This window comes from Neomonachus schauinslandi, chromosome 12 (genome assembly GCF_002201575.2).
Source record: "Neomonachus schauinslandi chromosome 12, ASM220157v2, whole genome shotgun sequence".
NCBI lineage: Eukaryota > Metazoa > Chordata > Mammalia > Carnivora > Phocidae > Neomonachus > Neomonachus schauinslandi.
In genome coordinates, this window is record NC_058414.1 from 43,848,311 (window position 1) to 43,865,931 (window position 17,621).

A 17,621-nucleotide genomic window follows, 5' to 3' on the forward strand; every position below is an offset into this window, starting at 1 on the left:
GGGTTACAGGTATGAAGTAAGATGAAACAGTATCTGAGAGTGTTAGGTGTTCTTCCTCTCCAATTTCCTAGCTTAACTACTAGCAAGGTTTAGTGGGTTTGCCGCTCAGGAAGCTAAAACCAGGCTTGATGAGTGAAAATAAGACCGGTGTTAGAATTAAAAGTTCTACTTCACTTTGGAGGACATATAGTGACTTTTCCCAGGCACCCCAGCCTCCCTGGTCTGACCTCCAGAAAGGTGGAAAACCCGTTTTCTGGACATGAATATGCCTTTGTTTCTGTGTCTCATCTTAAGGCAGTGATTCTCTTTGTATCTAATAGAGGCCAAAAATCTATGTTAGAATTTGGGACAGATGTGTGGAGAAGCCCAGGAAGCTTAAGGTTCAGGGCCCTTCTCATGCACAGTCCCCTTCTGAGAAGACTCTGGCACAGATCTTAGTGATTTTGTATTGGGAATTTTGCTTTTTTAAAAAAAATTTTTATAATAATAAGGGTCCCTTAGATTATATAAACTTTGAGGATTAGAAAACCTGGAGCTTCCCTACCCCAGTCCCAGTCTCTCCTATAGTTTTGGAAAGGCTTTTAAAAGGTCTCTCATGAGTTTTCTGATAAAATCAACTCCTGATTATAATCACAATGGTGCTTTTATAAAAGAGATTCCTAAACCCATTCCAGACTTGCAGAATCACAATCTCAGTGTATAACATTTGAGAATTTCTGCATTTTCTTAAAGCATCCAGGTGATACTTAAACTACATTCTGAGGCTATATACTTTCCAGAAAAATAATTCACCCAGTGAATAGGGTGAAGGTCCTTTATTAAGGATGGACCACGGTTGTAGTGCTCTTTCCGGGCTTAAATGAAGAATCTCAAACTGTAGAAGTCTGTAGAAGTCTCCCCATGTCAGCCTTGTGAAGGGTCAGTTTTGAAACCCCAGTAAATAAAACTATACTTACAAGGTTACAATTAGGCTATAAGCTCCCTGAGGACAGAGATCAAGTTGGCTTTTTTTAAACATTCTATCTTCAACATCTAAATCAGTGATGCAACTTAATAATTATTCAGTAAGTATTTATTGACTGAATGAAGGAATATCAAGTGGGATATCCAAATTTGTAGTACTTCATCAGATTGTGATTGATGTTGAGAAGAATAACACTCTGGAGAACTGACATAGAATGAGTTTAACATTAAGTCACTGATTCCAACTGTTTGTGTCCCACATTAAGCATTTAATCTTTGCAGCAACCAAATAATTAACATAGTGTCTTAATAAATTCAATCAATATTGTCATTGTTATCATCGTTATTTCTATTATTTTCTTGTAGACTGGGCATTTGGGACTTAAGTTTAGGTATTTTAAGGATTTCATTAGACTTCACGCTGTGGGAGAAATTCTATTGTTTCTAGCCTATCAACATCTCTTTGTGTCATAAAGATTATTTCCCAATATTTTATTCTTGTTAGCATAATATTACTCACATATTTTATCAGTATACCATCTATGACTTTGTTTAAGACACCAACATAGGTAATAAATTTTATCCTCTCCAGGTAATAATTCCTTTGACATGATCACCTTTGCCTAGGTAACAATGCCCATGTCATGCATCTTTCCCATTAGCAAATTGGGAAAAACGAATGACAGAAAGGGAGAAAGGTTTGAAACACAGGTACTCATGAACTTTCAGATGTTTCTCTCCTTCAATTTTGAAAGTTTGCAATCACATTCATGCTTCATTGAACAATATCACTTTAGCAACATAATTTTTATTGAGTTTTATGTTTCTGGAGATTATCCTTCACTCTAAAAATACTAGAGAACATTCTGGACATTTTTGATTATCCAAGAAAATTTTCTGGATAATAAAATTATCCATTTAATCGATAAAACCATTCAATCTTCCGAATAGCTTTGGCATTGCATACATATATAATTTAAGTCAATCTCACATTATTTCCTGGAGAAAATAAAAATTTCAGCTGCACTTTATATGTACAGATTGCATTATTGCCTGGGAAATGTGTGTTTATACATTAGCCAGCAATGGTGAACGTGTGGACTGATTAGTCCGCACTCTTAGTTGATCACTGTGAACACTTTATAATATAGTTGGCTGGTCTCATAGATGCAGTAATAATTAAAACAAAATAATTTTCTGAAATAACCTTTGACTCTGACATATAGAAGTCCTATTTCTAGATTTTTTGTATTCTTTATTTGGTCTTAATTAGATCATCTGTAAGAAAAAAAATGAGTTTTCTCTTATTCAACATCTTATTTTTATTGAATTGATTGAACTTTATTTAGGCCCTTTTATTTCATTTGTTGGACTGGAGAATATATATATAGCTTATAATCTATGATTATATAATTATAATATTATTAATTATATTTTTACTTTGATAATTATTCTTACATTTTTAAAATGCATAATGACTTAATAAAAAATAAGGGTGCTCAATATCTCTATCCTTTCCCCAAAAATATACTCTTTATCATTTCCTTCTGTCATAGATTACTATTGTTCATCAACTGTACAGTGTTTTAGTCATGTGTTAATATTGCTTCATCATATCTATACTTATTTAGATCACCCAGATGTTTATCAAATTCTTTGGACATCTTGAATTCTTCTGTTTCTGGTTTCAATTTCCTTCATCTTAAGCATTATCATTTAGGAGCTCTTTCACTGAGGGCTTAATAGAGGTAAAACCCTTTCACTTTTGTCTTAATTTTGTCCATAGTTTTTCATGGTAGGTAGCTGGATAAATAACTCTAAGTTGATATTTATTTCCTCTCAGTACTTTCAATGTATCATTTTTGTTATTTTGCTTTTTTTGCAGCTTTTGAGAATTTCACTATAAATTTATTAATTTATTAATTTCTTTTTAGTTAATTTCTGTCCTTTTCTTTATTCCTTTTGCTTTGTCCTTATATAGTTGATGAACTGAAATCTCACTACACTGTATCTAAGCATGCATTTATTATTATACTGCTCGGAAATTCTTTCTTGGCTTTCATCAAATCTAGAAAATTCTCTCATCTTTTCTATACATTCTCTTAGTCATTTAATTCTGCATGCCTTACTTCACTTTTATTCTTAACTCCTATCTTCAATGTTGCATTTTGAATAATTTCCTTACATTTGTCTTGAGCTTATTCATAACTGTTGAGCTCAGTCTGTCTAATCTACCCATTTATTTATTTCCAGTAAAAGCACTTTTCAGTGCTAGAACTTCTTTTTCTTTCTTTCTTTCTTTGTATTTTTTAAATCTGGTCTTTTTTGATTGTGACTCATTATATTTAATGTTTTAACTTTTCCCTTTACATCTTTAGTAAGTTCTAGCATATATATTTTATGGTCTCTGGAAATATGGAAATATTTCCAATATTTCCAATGTTGCGAGTCTAACCTTAATGTTTGTTAGGTATTTTAAATCCTGTCTAAAATGGATTATTTTTCCTCATGTAGTTTTCAGTTTTGATGGTGGTGTTTACCTGGGGAAACGCTGTGGCTTAAGTTAAGTTATGCCTATCTTCAGAGTTTTCGCTTTTCCTTACGTCAGGCAATCTGACAGTACTATTGGCCTGATGCCATTTCTTATATTAATTTCTCAGCTTTGTGGTCCTTGGACTCATTGAAGTACCATAAATTTGAAACTTAACTAACTAGTAGCGAGTACAGGCCCATAGTTGGAATTCTTAGGAGAGGTTTGTTCAGACTGAGGTTGAGGCTGACCTGTTTCCTCGTCCTCTATAGGTAAATTGAGTTTCTCTACTCATTTGTTGGTGTGATAACCCTTTAAGGTTGATGAAATAAAGCAGTATTTCTGCTTGTACTCTTTTTTTTTTTTTTTGGCTAAAAGTTTTATGTCATACCCCTTATCGGCATCCTGCCCCTTACATCCCCATAATGAGTAACCCTCCCCCTGTATGCACCATTACTGCCTGAGGGCAAACACTGAAAGCTCAACCCTCTTGGTTTGTTTTGGGAAATCATTTAGTTAATCAAGACCTCAGTTCTGTACTTAAAAGCATTTAAAATAATATTGTATCCTGCCTGTCTAGATGTTTTGTAAGGGATGATTTTCAGCTATTCTAATCTGCCATATTACTGGAAATGGAACAGAAGAATCATTTAATAGGTATTTTTAGGCAAATAAAGTTAAATAATGCGCATAAGGACACAAGGCCAAGCAGAAATGAAAATGAGGTTTCCTGATTATCTGTCTAGAGTTCTTTTGAAAGTAGCCTTAACATGAAAATCCAAAAGAGGTTTTTAAGCTATTATGTAACTAGAAAAGATAAATAAGATAGATAAAACATGTTCTCTTAAATGAGTGGTCAAATTGAAGCATAGTGCCTAAATTTTGGCTTTCTTCATTTGATCTAACAACTATATCGTGTTTCCTGTATTCAAAGTCAGAGGTGTGAATAAATGTTTATTTAGGGATGAAGGGTGTGTGTGAATATAGCCCCTTGCTGAAATAAAGAATTTTTTAAATGCATTTGAAATGTTCAAGATATAATTTTCAGACAAAAATATTACAGCATTTTATAAAGGGGAGAGTAAATATGTCAAACAATAAATGTTTATTAAATGTCAACTAAGTCAAAGGTATTATAAGCCCTTTTTCATGTCTTCCAAGACAGCTTCCAAGCTGTCTCATCTTATTTATTTATATATATCTTCTTTTGATTGCTTTTTTGGTTGAGTGCTTCTTGATATCTCATTAGTAAGCTCTTCCTCTACTAAAAATTCGAAGTTACCTTGAGGGTAGACCACTGACCAGCTTAATCTAATTCCCAGCATGTTAAATTTTTTTAGCTTCTTTCCCAGCAGCTGACACCTCTTGGCATCTCACTTTCTATTTTGTAATCTACTCATCACAAATTTCACAGGGTTAACAGTCTTTCTCTCCCACAAAATACCCTGAGAAGTAATTTCCAAGAAAAATCCCTTTTTCAGGGATTTCCTATGTTTTTATTCTATAATTGTATCACAGTGCTTTTTACATCCCACTGCATCCTTGTAAGCTGTCTCCAAAAGTTAGCCATGGTGTGATTTAGTTCCTTTTTCCTTTACCTTATTAAGATTAGTAGAGCACAGAGTGGTGTACTTAGAAATATGATAAATTGTGAAAAGTGTTCATACTTTCATTAATTTATCTCAACAAGTGTTCATAACCAAATTATATATATCTGTATATATAATTATGGTATCCTAGTGACATTTTTAAGTCGGTAAATTTAAAAGTCCTTTTATGTTTTTCTATGATTTACAGCTATATAATGATGCTATAGAAAGTCAAGAAACAGGAAAGCACTTCTATCTCAGGGGTCAGATTTGATACATTTCCAGAAAAGTAGAAAGTAAAAGTAAAGTACTATCTTTCTTAGATGGTTTAAGGATTATATCAGGAAATGTACAGAGAATCTCTGATACACATTTCTGTTTTAAATGGCACGTAAAATGTTCTCACCTACCTGTTATTTCAAAAGTGATGGATAGGAAAGGTGCAGCACTAGACTTCGACGTACTCTGATATTTATTTTCTGAAATAACAGGGAAACAGCACCATAAGCATAGCCTTTTTTTCTTCCCCAAAAATAGCTTTGACCAAAGTGGGCTAGTTTGTGGAAACTACAGATAAACGACTGTAATTATAAATAATTTGCATTCCATTTCGAGATGGTGACTATTTTATCTCCCTGTTTCTTTGCAGAACATGGGAAAATAAGAACTCTTTGTTCATCTTTCTGTGTACCCATTCACAGTTCAACCATCCTTCCTTCCATCCATCTTTCCATTGATCTTCCAAACGTTCTGCTGGTTAATCTTATTATCTATCATATATAGCCTCATTATCCAGGCTGTTTTTCTTAATAACCTCAAATCCCACAGACCTTATCCAGATTTCAGTGTGAATTTTTTGATAGGTTTTCTAGAAAAAAATGTTCTAAAGTTTCCTAAAATATGTATCACGGAAAGTTTCATAGTGCTTTATAACCAACACTCTTGGTTCCCCTCATTTAAAAACACGTTTGATCTGTATCAACAGAAAGAATATCTTGAATTACCATAGCTAAAATCTACTTTCATTTCACTTTGAGCTCTTTAAACAATCAATTCATGTTCATGCATCCAATGATCAGCAACATTTTCATCAGCTTTCTAGCTACTGCTAACCTCCCCACGGGCAAGGCCTCTTCCTGTCATAGTCTGGTAAGGGTAGATTTCATGCCAGCGTAAGCTGAACATTCTTCACAGTCTGCTGGAATTCTGATCAGCCAGCCGAACAGAAACTGTCCAGGGTTTTACTACTGACTCTTCTCAGTAGAAACTTGTCAAATCTTTCTTCTAAAGAGGTGGAAATTTTGCTCACCTGAATATTGTAGGGCAAAGGTTGTCAGGACTGGGAGGGATACCTATGGCCTGCAGCAGCACATGAATAAGATGTGGCTACTCTCCAATATCAAGTAGATATATTTTTCCTATTGTCAATAGACACTGTCACCAACTTAATAAATATTCTGATGATATAAATTAATTGACACAGGTAGGATACGAAGTTGTAAATATAATACATTATACTTTGTGACTACCTTAATAATACCTATTTTGATTTTCTGGAAATTAAATATATTAGCTCCAGGGAGGAGAATTTTTATGGTATGGTGTGAGTCTATTAAGAGTAGTGAATACACCAATGAGTAAAGCGATTTAACACGGACCTGTACTGGTACTAAGGTGGACATTACCATTCTTCTGTGTAATGTGATGTGCCAAGAAAACAAAGGAATTTTATGTGAACTTCGTAGCATTTATTTTCAGTATTTCTGTATCAGGAAATTTTATTTTGAGTTAAAGTATTTTATTTGGGGTTAAGGTATTTTTTAGTATCTTGGTTACATGTGAAAACAAGACATTTATTCATAGAACACATAGTGAGACTCTACAAAAACAACAATGTAGACTTTTTTCTTCATATTAACTACAATGTGAATTGTTCTTGGGGTAGGTTGTTCATGGTTACCCAGTCGGATTTACTTGAGATCAGTACCTTCTTATTAGGACAGATTGAAGAAGTTATTTTGAGAACTTTTCCTCTCTTTGTAAAGTAAGCTTCATTCTTTCGTATTTATTGAAGGAAAACAGAATGTGCACAATCCTCACAGCCCACAGCCTAATTATTCTCCACTGACACATATTTATAGTCTTTACATGTGACCCTTGGGATGCTGGCATATTGAATAAGTTTCCCCTTAGGAAATGTTAAGTGCTTCTGGGGGGAAATTCATATAGCCTCAGTTCTGAGAAAAAAAAAAAAAGCTGCAACTTTTAGGGAGAAGTAACTGTTTTTACGAAGACTATATGGGCTTATTAGTATTCTTGGTATTTGAAATGAAAGGACACAAATTCCTATATACTTATATGATAAACATTAATTTTTGGCAAATCGATTATTTTCATATCCATGGATCTTTGCTTTGACATTCGCTTTAGTCTAACAGGCACACCTTACCAATGATACTCTTTTTGTTTTCCTTTTACGCTGTGACTTTTATTTTTGGTGCTCTGCCATGCTTTGACAGACTCTACGGCAAAATGATTTAAAAAAAATACCCAGTTGCAATTCAGAATTCTGAAGGATCTTTTGAAAGTAATAACCCACAGGACATAATTGACATTCAGAAACTAAAATCTGATCTACCCTAGCAATGAAATTATACTGCTCTGAAAGGACTGCTATAATAAATCCATCTAAGAGTGTTAAAAATGTAGCCATTAAAATGGCCAAAAAAATATTAATGTACTAACATTACATGTTTTATGCTACTTCCTTACAACCTCAAGATACATTAGTAGTAAAATGTATCCCTAGGCTAGATTCCTAAATGAGTTGACATGCTACGTAAAGTTAGTGGCTACAAAACAATTAAATCTTGCAAGTTGCAAATGCAGAACTTCAGTGTTTATTTTCCATGAATTGCTGCTGGTCACGCGTACCACTCATTTTTTTGTGGGGCGGGGGGAGGCAGAGGAGTCGGCTCTTCTTTTGTTTTTTTGAAATACCCATTTTTCTTGGTTCTTTCCCTTCTCTTCTGGCCCTCCTTTGTCAGATTTCTTTTCTGAATATTCTCATTTTGGGTCTTTATTCTTATTCTTTTCCCTTTCCAACCAACATATTTGCTAGGAAATACTACCCTGTCCTATTTACACCTTGCCAAATACAACATACTCATCTTCCTTGGCAAGATTTCTTTTTTTGTTTTTGCTTTTCTTTAACTGTGTGCTTTAATACACACTGTCCCCTCTGCCTGCAAGAAACTTCCTCTTGCATTCCTGACCCACTTACTGTATGGAATGTGTGTGTCATCACTCAGCTGTAGGCCACTTCTTCTATGTTTCTGTTTCTATGATACCCCTACAGTTATTCTAAAACTCAAGTTATAATGCATTTCATACTGTATTATAACTGTTTGTGTACCCTCATGATAACCATGAGCACTTTCCTGACACAAAATTTGTACTGATATTTCCATCCTCACCACCTTGCACAATTTTTGGAACTCTTTTGGCAACTAATAGATATTTATTAAATGGTCTAATGATAAGAGCCCTGCTATCCCTCAAGTCGAGGGAAGGTAAGAAGGTCTGCTTATAACACTGTTTAAAAATATTCCTAGTTGTGGGGACTTATGAGTAACTAATTGAATACAAACTTGATCCAATAATGATTAGAATTTTAGAGTAATAGTAATATATACTAATACATACTTTAAGCATTGGCCATGTTGGACTCACTTATCCTTTGGCACACTTACCAAAGTCTTCTCCTCAAATTGAGATTTAGACCAAAAAAAGTTCTAAGATATGTCTGCCAAGTCAGAGGGTTTAATCGAAGGGTTTTAAAAAAAGTCATGCCTTTGAGTTAATTTTGATACATTTATTTTTCAACCATATTATAAACAGCAAAAGGGGTTGCTCTTTCACTAGCAGGTTTTACATCTCATATAAGGAAACTCTGGACTTGAGAATATATACGAGCACTCTATGTGTCTATTTACAAGATGCTTTATTCTATTTTTATAATTAATTACTCCTGCTAAATTTTGACTCAGAGCTTATGGTCAGAAAATTTAGAGACTTGTCAGTAAATCGGAACTGACCAGAGACAGAACTGGATTAAGTTTTTTTTATAACCGAAATTTAAATTATCGTTCACCATAGTGGATATCAACCATGAAGTGAACAGAATTATGTTCTATTCATGTTGCAAATATCTGTATCTGTATCTCTAACTCCTCTATCTCTATCTCTATCTCTATGCCCCTGCAAGGTGATTCCATGCTCAGTCTTCATGCCTAAGTCCTCAAGAAGAAGAAGACATTCTAACTGGTGTAAGGTAGTATCTCAATGTGGTTTTAATTTGAATTTCCCTGATGGCTAATGATGATGAACATTTTTTCAAAAAAAAAAAAAAAAGAAGAAGAAGAAGACAGTTTACCTTCTTTGTCCTTGTGGGTGTTTAAGTGTGAGAGGAGGTTTTCATTGGCCTGCACACAGTATACCTCTCGTGTCTGGACCCCTCCTCCACAGAGGGCTGTCTGGTTGCCCCGCCTCTTGTCCTGCTGACTGAGCAAAGGGTCCACACGGCACTCGGTCCATTCTGTAGTTCTCCAGCCATACCTAAAGAAAGAAAATGCTGGCAGTGACAACCATGTTTACTGAGTAAAACTTTGCTCTGCTCTTCCGGTATTTTGTTCTGAAGAAGATTAATCTAAAAAACACTTTCCTCTCGAATCAACCATAGGCTATTACATCTGTGGTGAAGATTCAGTTTCAATTTCTTCTCCTCTATCCTAGGCAGTGCTCCATTTAAAGAGGGGTTAAATCTAGGATAATCCTGTTTTAATTGCAATTACTGGAAGTTACTTATAAATATTTTATGAAAAGAGAGCATCATGCTGAAAACATAAAATTTTATGTTCAATTAAGCTGAACTCGGGCTTGCCCTTTCTGGATGCTTATAAACAAAGGAGGAGTGACTCTGGGAATGGAAAACATTCTAAATGACGATCAACCCAAACATTTGTTTTGCCTTTAATAAAATGCTTGAAAATTGCTACTTCATACTGGATCAAAATTATAATTGTGTGTTGGGATTAAAAAATATAACATAACAATTCAGACTTTTCTCTTTATTGTCAAGAATGAGTGTTTTTCTGTAGCACTGAGAATCCATGATGAGTGCCTGATGGATGTTGAAAATAGCTGATGTTTCTAATCAGTGGAACACAAGAAAGATGATCTGTGGTTCTAAATTAAAGCTCCAATCAACATTATGATGTGAAAGAAATGTCAGGGGCTTGTCAGCCCAACACGTGCTTTAAGGACAGAGCCAGGGAACCATTTCCCGATGCCACTAAAGATAGAAAGTGATGGCATTTCTCCACCTCGAGGAAAATGGATATTCTAAAAGCACAAAGAAAATGGCTCATGTAGCACTTTGTGTCACTTTACCCAAGATGCTTCCTCAGTAATCAGATTAACAGCCAACACAGGTACAAATGGATGTGCTAATGTTCATCTCAATTAGACAAAAAAGTTAAATGGGCCTTCATATGTCTGATCTAGGTGCGTTGCTGTGTTAGTGGTAAAGTTTCATGACAGTCAAACTGACCTTCACATCCATTTTTTTCATCTTTATAAGTGGCTGAACACAGGTGCAGGACTGGGGCAGCAAGGAACAACACTCTTGACATATGTTTATAAAGAAAGTACAACATTCAGGTAAATTAAAAAAAAAAAAAAAAAGGATAATTAATGCCCTGAGTAAGAGGGTGGGGTGGGGGTGACAAGGAAAGTAAAATCAAACAAATCATTCATCAAGGGAGTTAAAATAAAAATTTTACTTTTTATAGAATGGAGTCCAAATGTAGGCCATCCTAGGATTACACTTTTCCTATTGTGAGTTGGTCACACGTGCTAAAAAACTGCTACCCTCCAAAAAGGGAGAGAAGAAAGAGATTCAGAATATATATTTATTTTGTTAGCGGTGTTTGAATATCTCAGAAGATAAAGAATAAAACACCTAGCTTGAAGCAAAAAAGGAAGAAACTCAAAGGAGACAGAACACAGGAGATCCTGACGACTTCCTCAAGCCTATTATGTAGAGAGGAACACAGGGTCAGTGGGACAAGCAGAGAAGTTAAGAAGGAAACTCCCTGCAGTTTTCAATCCCTTGTTATATCAGGAGAGAATAGAGGAGTCCAAAGTGCTGCGCAATTGAAGGTCTCATGTAAATCATCACTATCTTTGCTATTACTTGTTATTATTGTTAGAAGTGGTGGTAGTAGGATTAATTTTCCTCCTCACTGGCTCGTGAATTTCGTGTTGTATGCATGTTCTTTAAGTGTTTCTGAATATTCCAAAAAAGCTCTCAATGAAGCTTGTGTATATCTCTGAGAAACTAAGATTCTCTAAGTTGTTTTATAAATATTCTATATTCAGACTAAGCTCAAATGTATTTATTGCCAAGATAATTCACAGTAATGTCTTGGAAATATTTTTTAAGGATAAAAAGAATTAGGATATACTGCTAAATATTTCAGAACCAGTCTTATTTCATCAGAATTCAATAAACATTTATTGGGCACTTGCTATGTGCCAGGCCCTGTGATATATGCTGGGGATAAAAAACAAAACAAAACAAAACAAAACAAAACAAAACAAGATTAATAACAATCTTGTCCTCAAGTAGCTTAAAGTCCCATTATTTTGGTGTAGTAGATATTCAACAGGATTTATTATCTATAGTACTGAATTTTAATAGGCCTTGCTCAGTAAGCAACAGGAACCTATATTTTGAAAGTTTATTTTATGTTATAGAATGGGGGTTGACAAACTATGACCCAAGAACCAAAACCAACCCGTCCACTGTTTTTATAAATAATGGTTTATTGGAACAGATCCACTCATTTGTTTATATATGATCTCCTCCTCCAATGGTACTTTTTAGTCACTGCCACAGAGACACCTGTTCCCCTCAAAGCCTAATATCCTATCTTCCCCTTTACAGAAGAAATTTATCAATCTCTATTACAGAAGATACATAAATAGAGAATCACCGCTAAAAACCCAGACTTCATGGAGAGTTGGAAATATAGCTTGCTAAAGACATGTTTATTCTGTAAAACCAGAATTCTTTAAGGACAGGGCTTGTAAAACTGCTATTTTATTTTTTCCCACTTAGGAGTCGTAAAAATCCCTATTTCTCAAACTACTCTTCAGTTAGTGTCACCTGGGTAAGCGAATGCGGGGAGACACGCAGTTTGGGGAGACGTCACAGCAGCAGAAGGCGCGGTCCTTATTTACTCACGTGGCACAGGGGGCAACTGCATCTCCTTGAGACGCACAGGGCTCTTTTTCTTCAAGTTCTGGACACTCTTTGTCGCTGCCAATAGGAAACTGCCTAATGATCCGCGTCCTGACACGAGTGCCTTTGGGGGACGCTGTGTCGTGGCACGTTTTTGAGCAGGGACTCCATTCTGACCACTCTGACACCTGGCACGCTTTGGTGATCACACAGGACTGGAAGGTCGTTGGCAGCTTCTCTTGCTGGCAAAAGCTGCAAAAGAACATTGGTATTCTCATCACAGACTAATAAGCAGTTAGGAACTTTGTCTTCTACACTCTAGAGTAAAATAAGCTTGGACATTTTTATTTCTACTTGGAGGTACAATTCCAATTTCATTGAAAATATATCAACATTTATGATGTGTAAAAGCAGTTAGACTCAAAGCTAACATTTGCGTTTCCTCCTATTTTGCAAGAGATGTTAAACTATTCATAGGAAATAGAAAACAAAGGGACTAAGCAAAATTAACTGAAACCAAGTTCACCATATTGTTCATTTCACTCATTCCTGGATTTGTTGTAATTTAGAAAATGTGAAACCAAGAGCTGTTAACATATAATTTTCCTTGTTGAGTGATTTAAACAAACATGCCTGGCTAAATTAATACATTGCTATTTTAAATAGAAAATATAATTAAATATAAGTTTAACATTATTTTTCATATTACTTGGAAGTTTAGCTGCCACTTACTATGATAATGTATACTTATTCAAATAGATCAACTTTTCTGGTTCACACTTTAATATACAATACACATATAGGTATCTTAAAAACATCACAGACATTAGAAATTTAAGTCTATTTATGTATTAAAGAATACCCTCTCAATAGATCTCCCATATTTACTTATCAGTAAAGTATTTATGTTCAAACTTGTATCTCTCTACTCCTACTTGAATTAGAGGGATGTTGGATTCTAAACTGAAACGTATACATATGAAGATGATGTTATGAATGTCAATGACTACGGGCATATGCACTTCGAGTGGTTTTCCTGGAATTGGATGGCCTTGTGTTGATTCTTAGTTGAACTCTTGCCCATTCTCAATAACCAATAGTGCATGTTTACAAGACACAGGCAGCCTGTCGCCATGATAGAGCCATCTGTTCCAGTGGGAGAACACAATGATAATTCTGTCTTGTCATTCAGGTGCTATATTTAACTATGGTAATTAACCATACCGAGAGGCAGGTCCATTCTAATGCAACCACTCACATTCAGTCTTCTTAATTCTACTGGCATGTGTAGGAAAATTGCATTCCTAGGAGACAATTAGAGCTCAAAGCATCAAAGTCAATTTGTCTGAGTTGAGAGGTCTGGGAAAAAGAATCATCCGAGAATTGTGGTAAAAGGGCCCTGTGAGTCAGCTCTGTTTTTCTTATAATGACAGAGAGGATCAAAACCCAATTTTTACTCACATGGCACGTACTGAGTATTAATAATACATTAGGTACACCACTAACTATAGAGCAAAACTTCGTCTGTAATAAGTTTTCATTCTAACACTTACGAGTTCATTCACAAAAAACAGGCAAAATAATGACCAAATCATTACCTCTATGATGCCTCTTTACAAAATTCTCCAAATTTAATTTCCTCTTAGATACATTTCTTATCTTTCATGAGACTGTCTTCATATAAACATGCGTATATTGTATATGTAATACTTCCTAAGTTCATGTTCCAAGTACAGGCAGAGGGATTGACAATCCCTTTTAATCTTTTGTAGAGAATTTGACCGTCAGTTAACTACCTCTAGTTAGTTACCTTGGTAATCTGATAAAAGTTGGGAAGTCAACTATGTTACTACATCATACTACTTATGATAAAATGGCCCCCCAGGATAAAATAGCCTGCACTGGGGGAGCTACAGGTACCTGGCGGACAGCCACAGCTTTGGGCTTCCCTGAATGTGGCAACTCTTAGGACAGGGCTTGTTTTTATAGGGACCCTGCAGGCTATGACCATGGGGCTGCTTCAAGAGATACCAGCTTCTGTGGATCATGAGACTTTTAAGCCAGGACAGCTCTTAGGCCTGTCTGATGTAGAGCTTTTCCTCCTTTTGAGCTGTGCTGCGTGGATTTCTATGAGAATTCCTACCAGATGAGGAACATCTGAAACTATGATCACGCCAAGTTCCTATTCTATATCCTTCTAAGCAGACTTGATGCTAAATGTGGTCTAGGGTAGTCACGTGTGTCTTGTGTGTATGCAACCCAAGTTTAAGACCTCATTTGAGACTCCCAACGATCATTTTACATTATTATTATTTCCATTTTATAGGGAAGGAGTCTCTGAAAGGTTAGGGAACATGTTCAAGATCGTATAGCTAGTTAGTAGTAGACTGGAATTTGAACTCGGATTTTTAAAAATCAGAGCCCATTTTCTTAACCATTCTTCCCTACTTGTCACAATTTAAACCGTAAATCTTGGTGTGTTCAGGCAAATGCTTTAGTTGAGGCCAATGCCAAAGTTACTGGCTAATTGTCAAACTAGTATTGCTATTTCACTGCCCCAGGATTTTTACCATCCATGTACTTTGTAAATGTGCTGCTTGTCCTAAGGAGGAATTAGTGTATGGAAAAGCCAAAACAAATATATTTCCTTGATAAATGTTAATTTTCAAAGCAGGTCCTACATATGAGAAATTAGTGGCATAAACACAAAAACAGTATTAAGTTATATTAATATGTGACATATATATTATTTATCCATCAATCTATTGTCTTTCTCATAATTTTCTAATACCCCAAACAATTACTTCAACAAATGTGTATTAACTCTACTTAATATTGGGCTTTGGGTACAAAAAGTTAAGAGTAGAGCAATTAGGTTGCAAGCATATCATTCTGCTTGGGGAGGCACAGAAGATTATATGAAGTAGAAGGTCACTACGGTGAATTTTAAACAATGTATTAGAATTTGTCAGATTAAGATAAAGACAATTTATGGAGATAGGAAAGAAAAGAGCCATTGGTTGGTGGGGAAAACACAGATCTTTCCCTGGCCTCAATGTAAGGAGTTTGTGTTGTACACTGGAAATGGGAGTGGAATTGAAGCCTAGGTCAGATCAAGGGCAATTATGCTGATCCAGAAAGGCACTTCCTGTGGGCGAGCGCACCACTGAAAGACGTGCAGCAAAAAGGACACGATATTTGTTTCTCTTGAGACTTGGACTGAGATCTCAAAGATTTGGATGGCACATCATGAGATATGGACTGAGATTTGGCGGGATTTGGATGAGATCTCATGAGATGTACATGAGACCTCAAGAGATTTGTACTGAGATCCTGTGAGAATTGGATGAGATCTCACAAGATGTATTTTATATACACTTGATGGTGAGGTAGAATACTAGGATACAAGATTGGAGGCAAGACACCGTGATGATGGTTATGATGATGTCACTGACATAATCTAATGCGCATACCCATAAAGAGAAACACATATTGAATGCTCACTATGGGCCAGGCAATGCTCAAGCTGAAAGGTCTGATCATGAACATGAGATTAACTTTCACTGAATGTCAGCTATGAGCCATGTTCTGTGTTACCTAGCATATCTAATTGTAATCCTCACAAATACTGCGTAAGGCAGAAAGTCATTTATTTGTTTGCTTGTGTAAGATAAGGAAATGCAATCTAAATGTCTCCCCTAAGTCCAGCAAATAGCAGAACTGGGATTCCAACTGAATCTTTCTGCTTATGCGGTTTATGAAGGTGCCAAGGTAATGGCAATAGGAATTAAAAGGAGTTACCAACTATAAGAAAAGAGGAGTTAGAAACCATGCAACCTGATGGATAGTTGAAAGGGTTAAAAGAGAAGGAGTCATTAAATAACTTGGAATTTTTTAACTTTGGCAATCTTGTGAGCAGCACTGCATATCTTTGAAATGGGAGCTTGGAATGAGAAGCAAGTTTCTGGCATTTGATAAATGAGTTTAACATTAATGTCGTGATTTGATGTGGACATATCCAGGACATATCCAACAGGCTAACATTCAGTAGGGAGATCCAGAATTAAAGGTCAGGGTTTAGTTGATAGTTCTGGATGGCTTGTATACTTTTAATAATCATGAGCACATCAGAGTTGAAAGCCAAGGCAATAGGAATATCTGAAGGCCCACACAGCAGGGTACGTTTTAGGCCTTGGTAAGCCCATTTTGTGATTGTTAGTGAGACTAAACAGGGTCACCAAACGACCCATTGTTACTAAACTATTCAGCTGCCATCCTGTACCAGTCTCTCCTTTATTCTGGCCATGCAAAAAGTTGACCCTAAGAGCTTAGGAAAACTACACATTCTGGTTCATTATGGTTTTCATGAGACCATGCCCCTTTCAGAATGTCCAAGGCATGGGCTATGCCTCTGCAAGGGTGCCCTGGCAGAAGACGTGATGGTCACTGTGACAGTTTCCTTCTCCTTTACGTGGTATGTTCAGGATAGCCCAGATGGCCAGGACTTAATGGAACAAAAGCTTGGCTTTCATACAGAAGCAGATGTTATTTAGTACACCTTATATCAGATGGAAAGTAATCAGGTAAATATTGAAAAAAATGAAAAACTGGAGAGCAGAGTTCAATACCTGTCTTTGAAGAGACTTTATGAAGAGCCGACAGAGCACAGATATTTTTGACAGTTACTTTCAGGCTCTGATTATCCACATCTTTAACATTTTTAACGTCAGGTCAAGGTTAAAACTGGTAAATTATAAGTTTCATTTTCGATAATTCAAGTTATTCAAGTTACACAAAAAGAAGAATGCAATTGAGTTCAAATATTTTTTTCCCTAAAATTATTTCTGTAGCTCATTTAACAATCATAACATCTGTGAAAATACACCTTCTTTCTAAGGGTAGTCCAATTCATCTCCTAAAATACCATTATCATTCTTTAGCTTCTTAAATAGAAACTTCTAAACACCCTCATTTTCTCGGGAGCTAGTCCCAACTTTTCATTCTGGTAAGAAAAGCTCCCCATAAGCTGCCACTGCTCCCGCTGCCCTCCCTCAGCTTGTCACTTAGCGAGAATTAACTTTCAGTCCTGCCCCCCAGTAGCCTGCAGCTACCCGCTCTCCTCACTAAATCCACAAAGAGTAGCCCAATTCTTCTACCCACTTTTGTCTACACTACCTGCCATTTGGAATCCCATCTCCCATCTTCTTTGCTTCTCTGAAGCAAACTCTCTCCA

General features: G+C 35.8%; 1 protein-coding gene across 1 annotated transcript in view; it reads right to left on the bottom strand.

Moving 5' to 3' along the window:
- Window positions 1-17,621, bottom strand: part of THSD7A (thrombospondin type 1 domain containing 7A) — a 431,993-nt gene that overhangs the window by 185,508 nt on the left and 228,864 nt on the right. The window contains exons 3-4 of the mRNA XM_021689643.1: window positions 12,392-12,640; window positions 9,518-9,699 (exon numbers count right to left, since the gene is read on the bottom strand). Coding sequence (XP_021545318.1) covers window positions 9,518-9,699; window positions 12,392-12,640 — 431 coding nt within the window. The remainder of the gene's footprint in view (window positions 1-9,517; window positions 9,700-12,391; window positions 12,641-17,621) is intronic.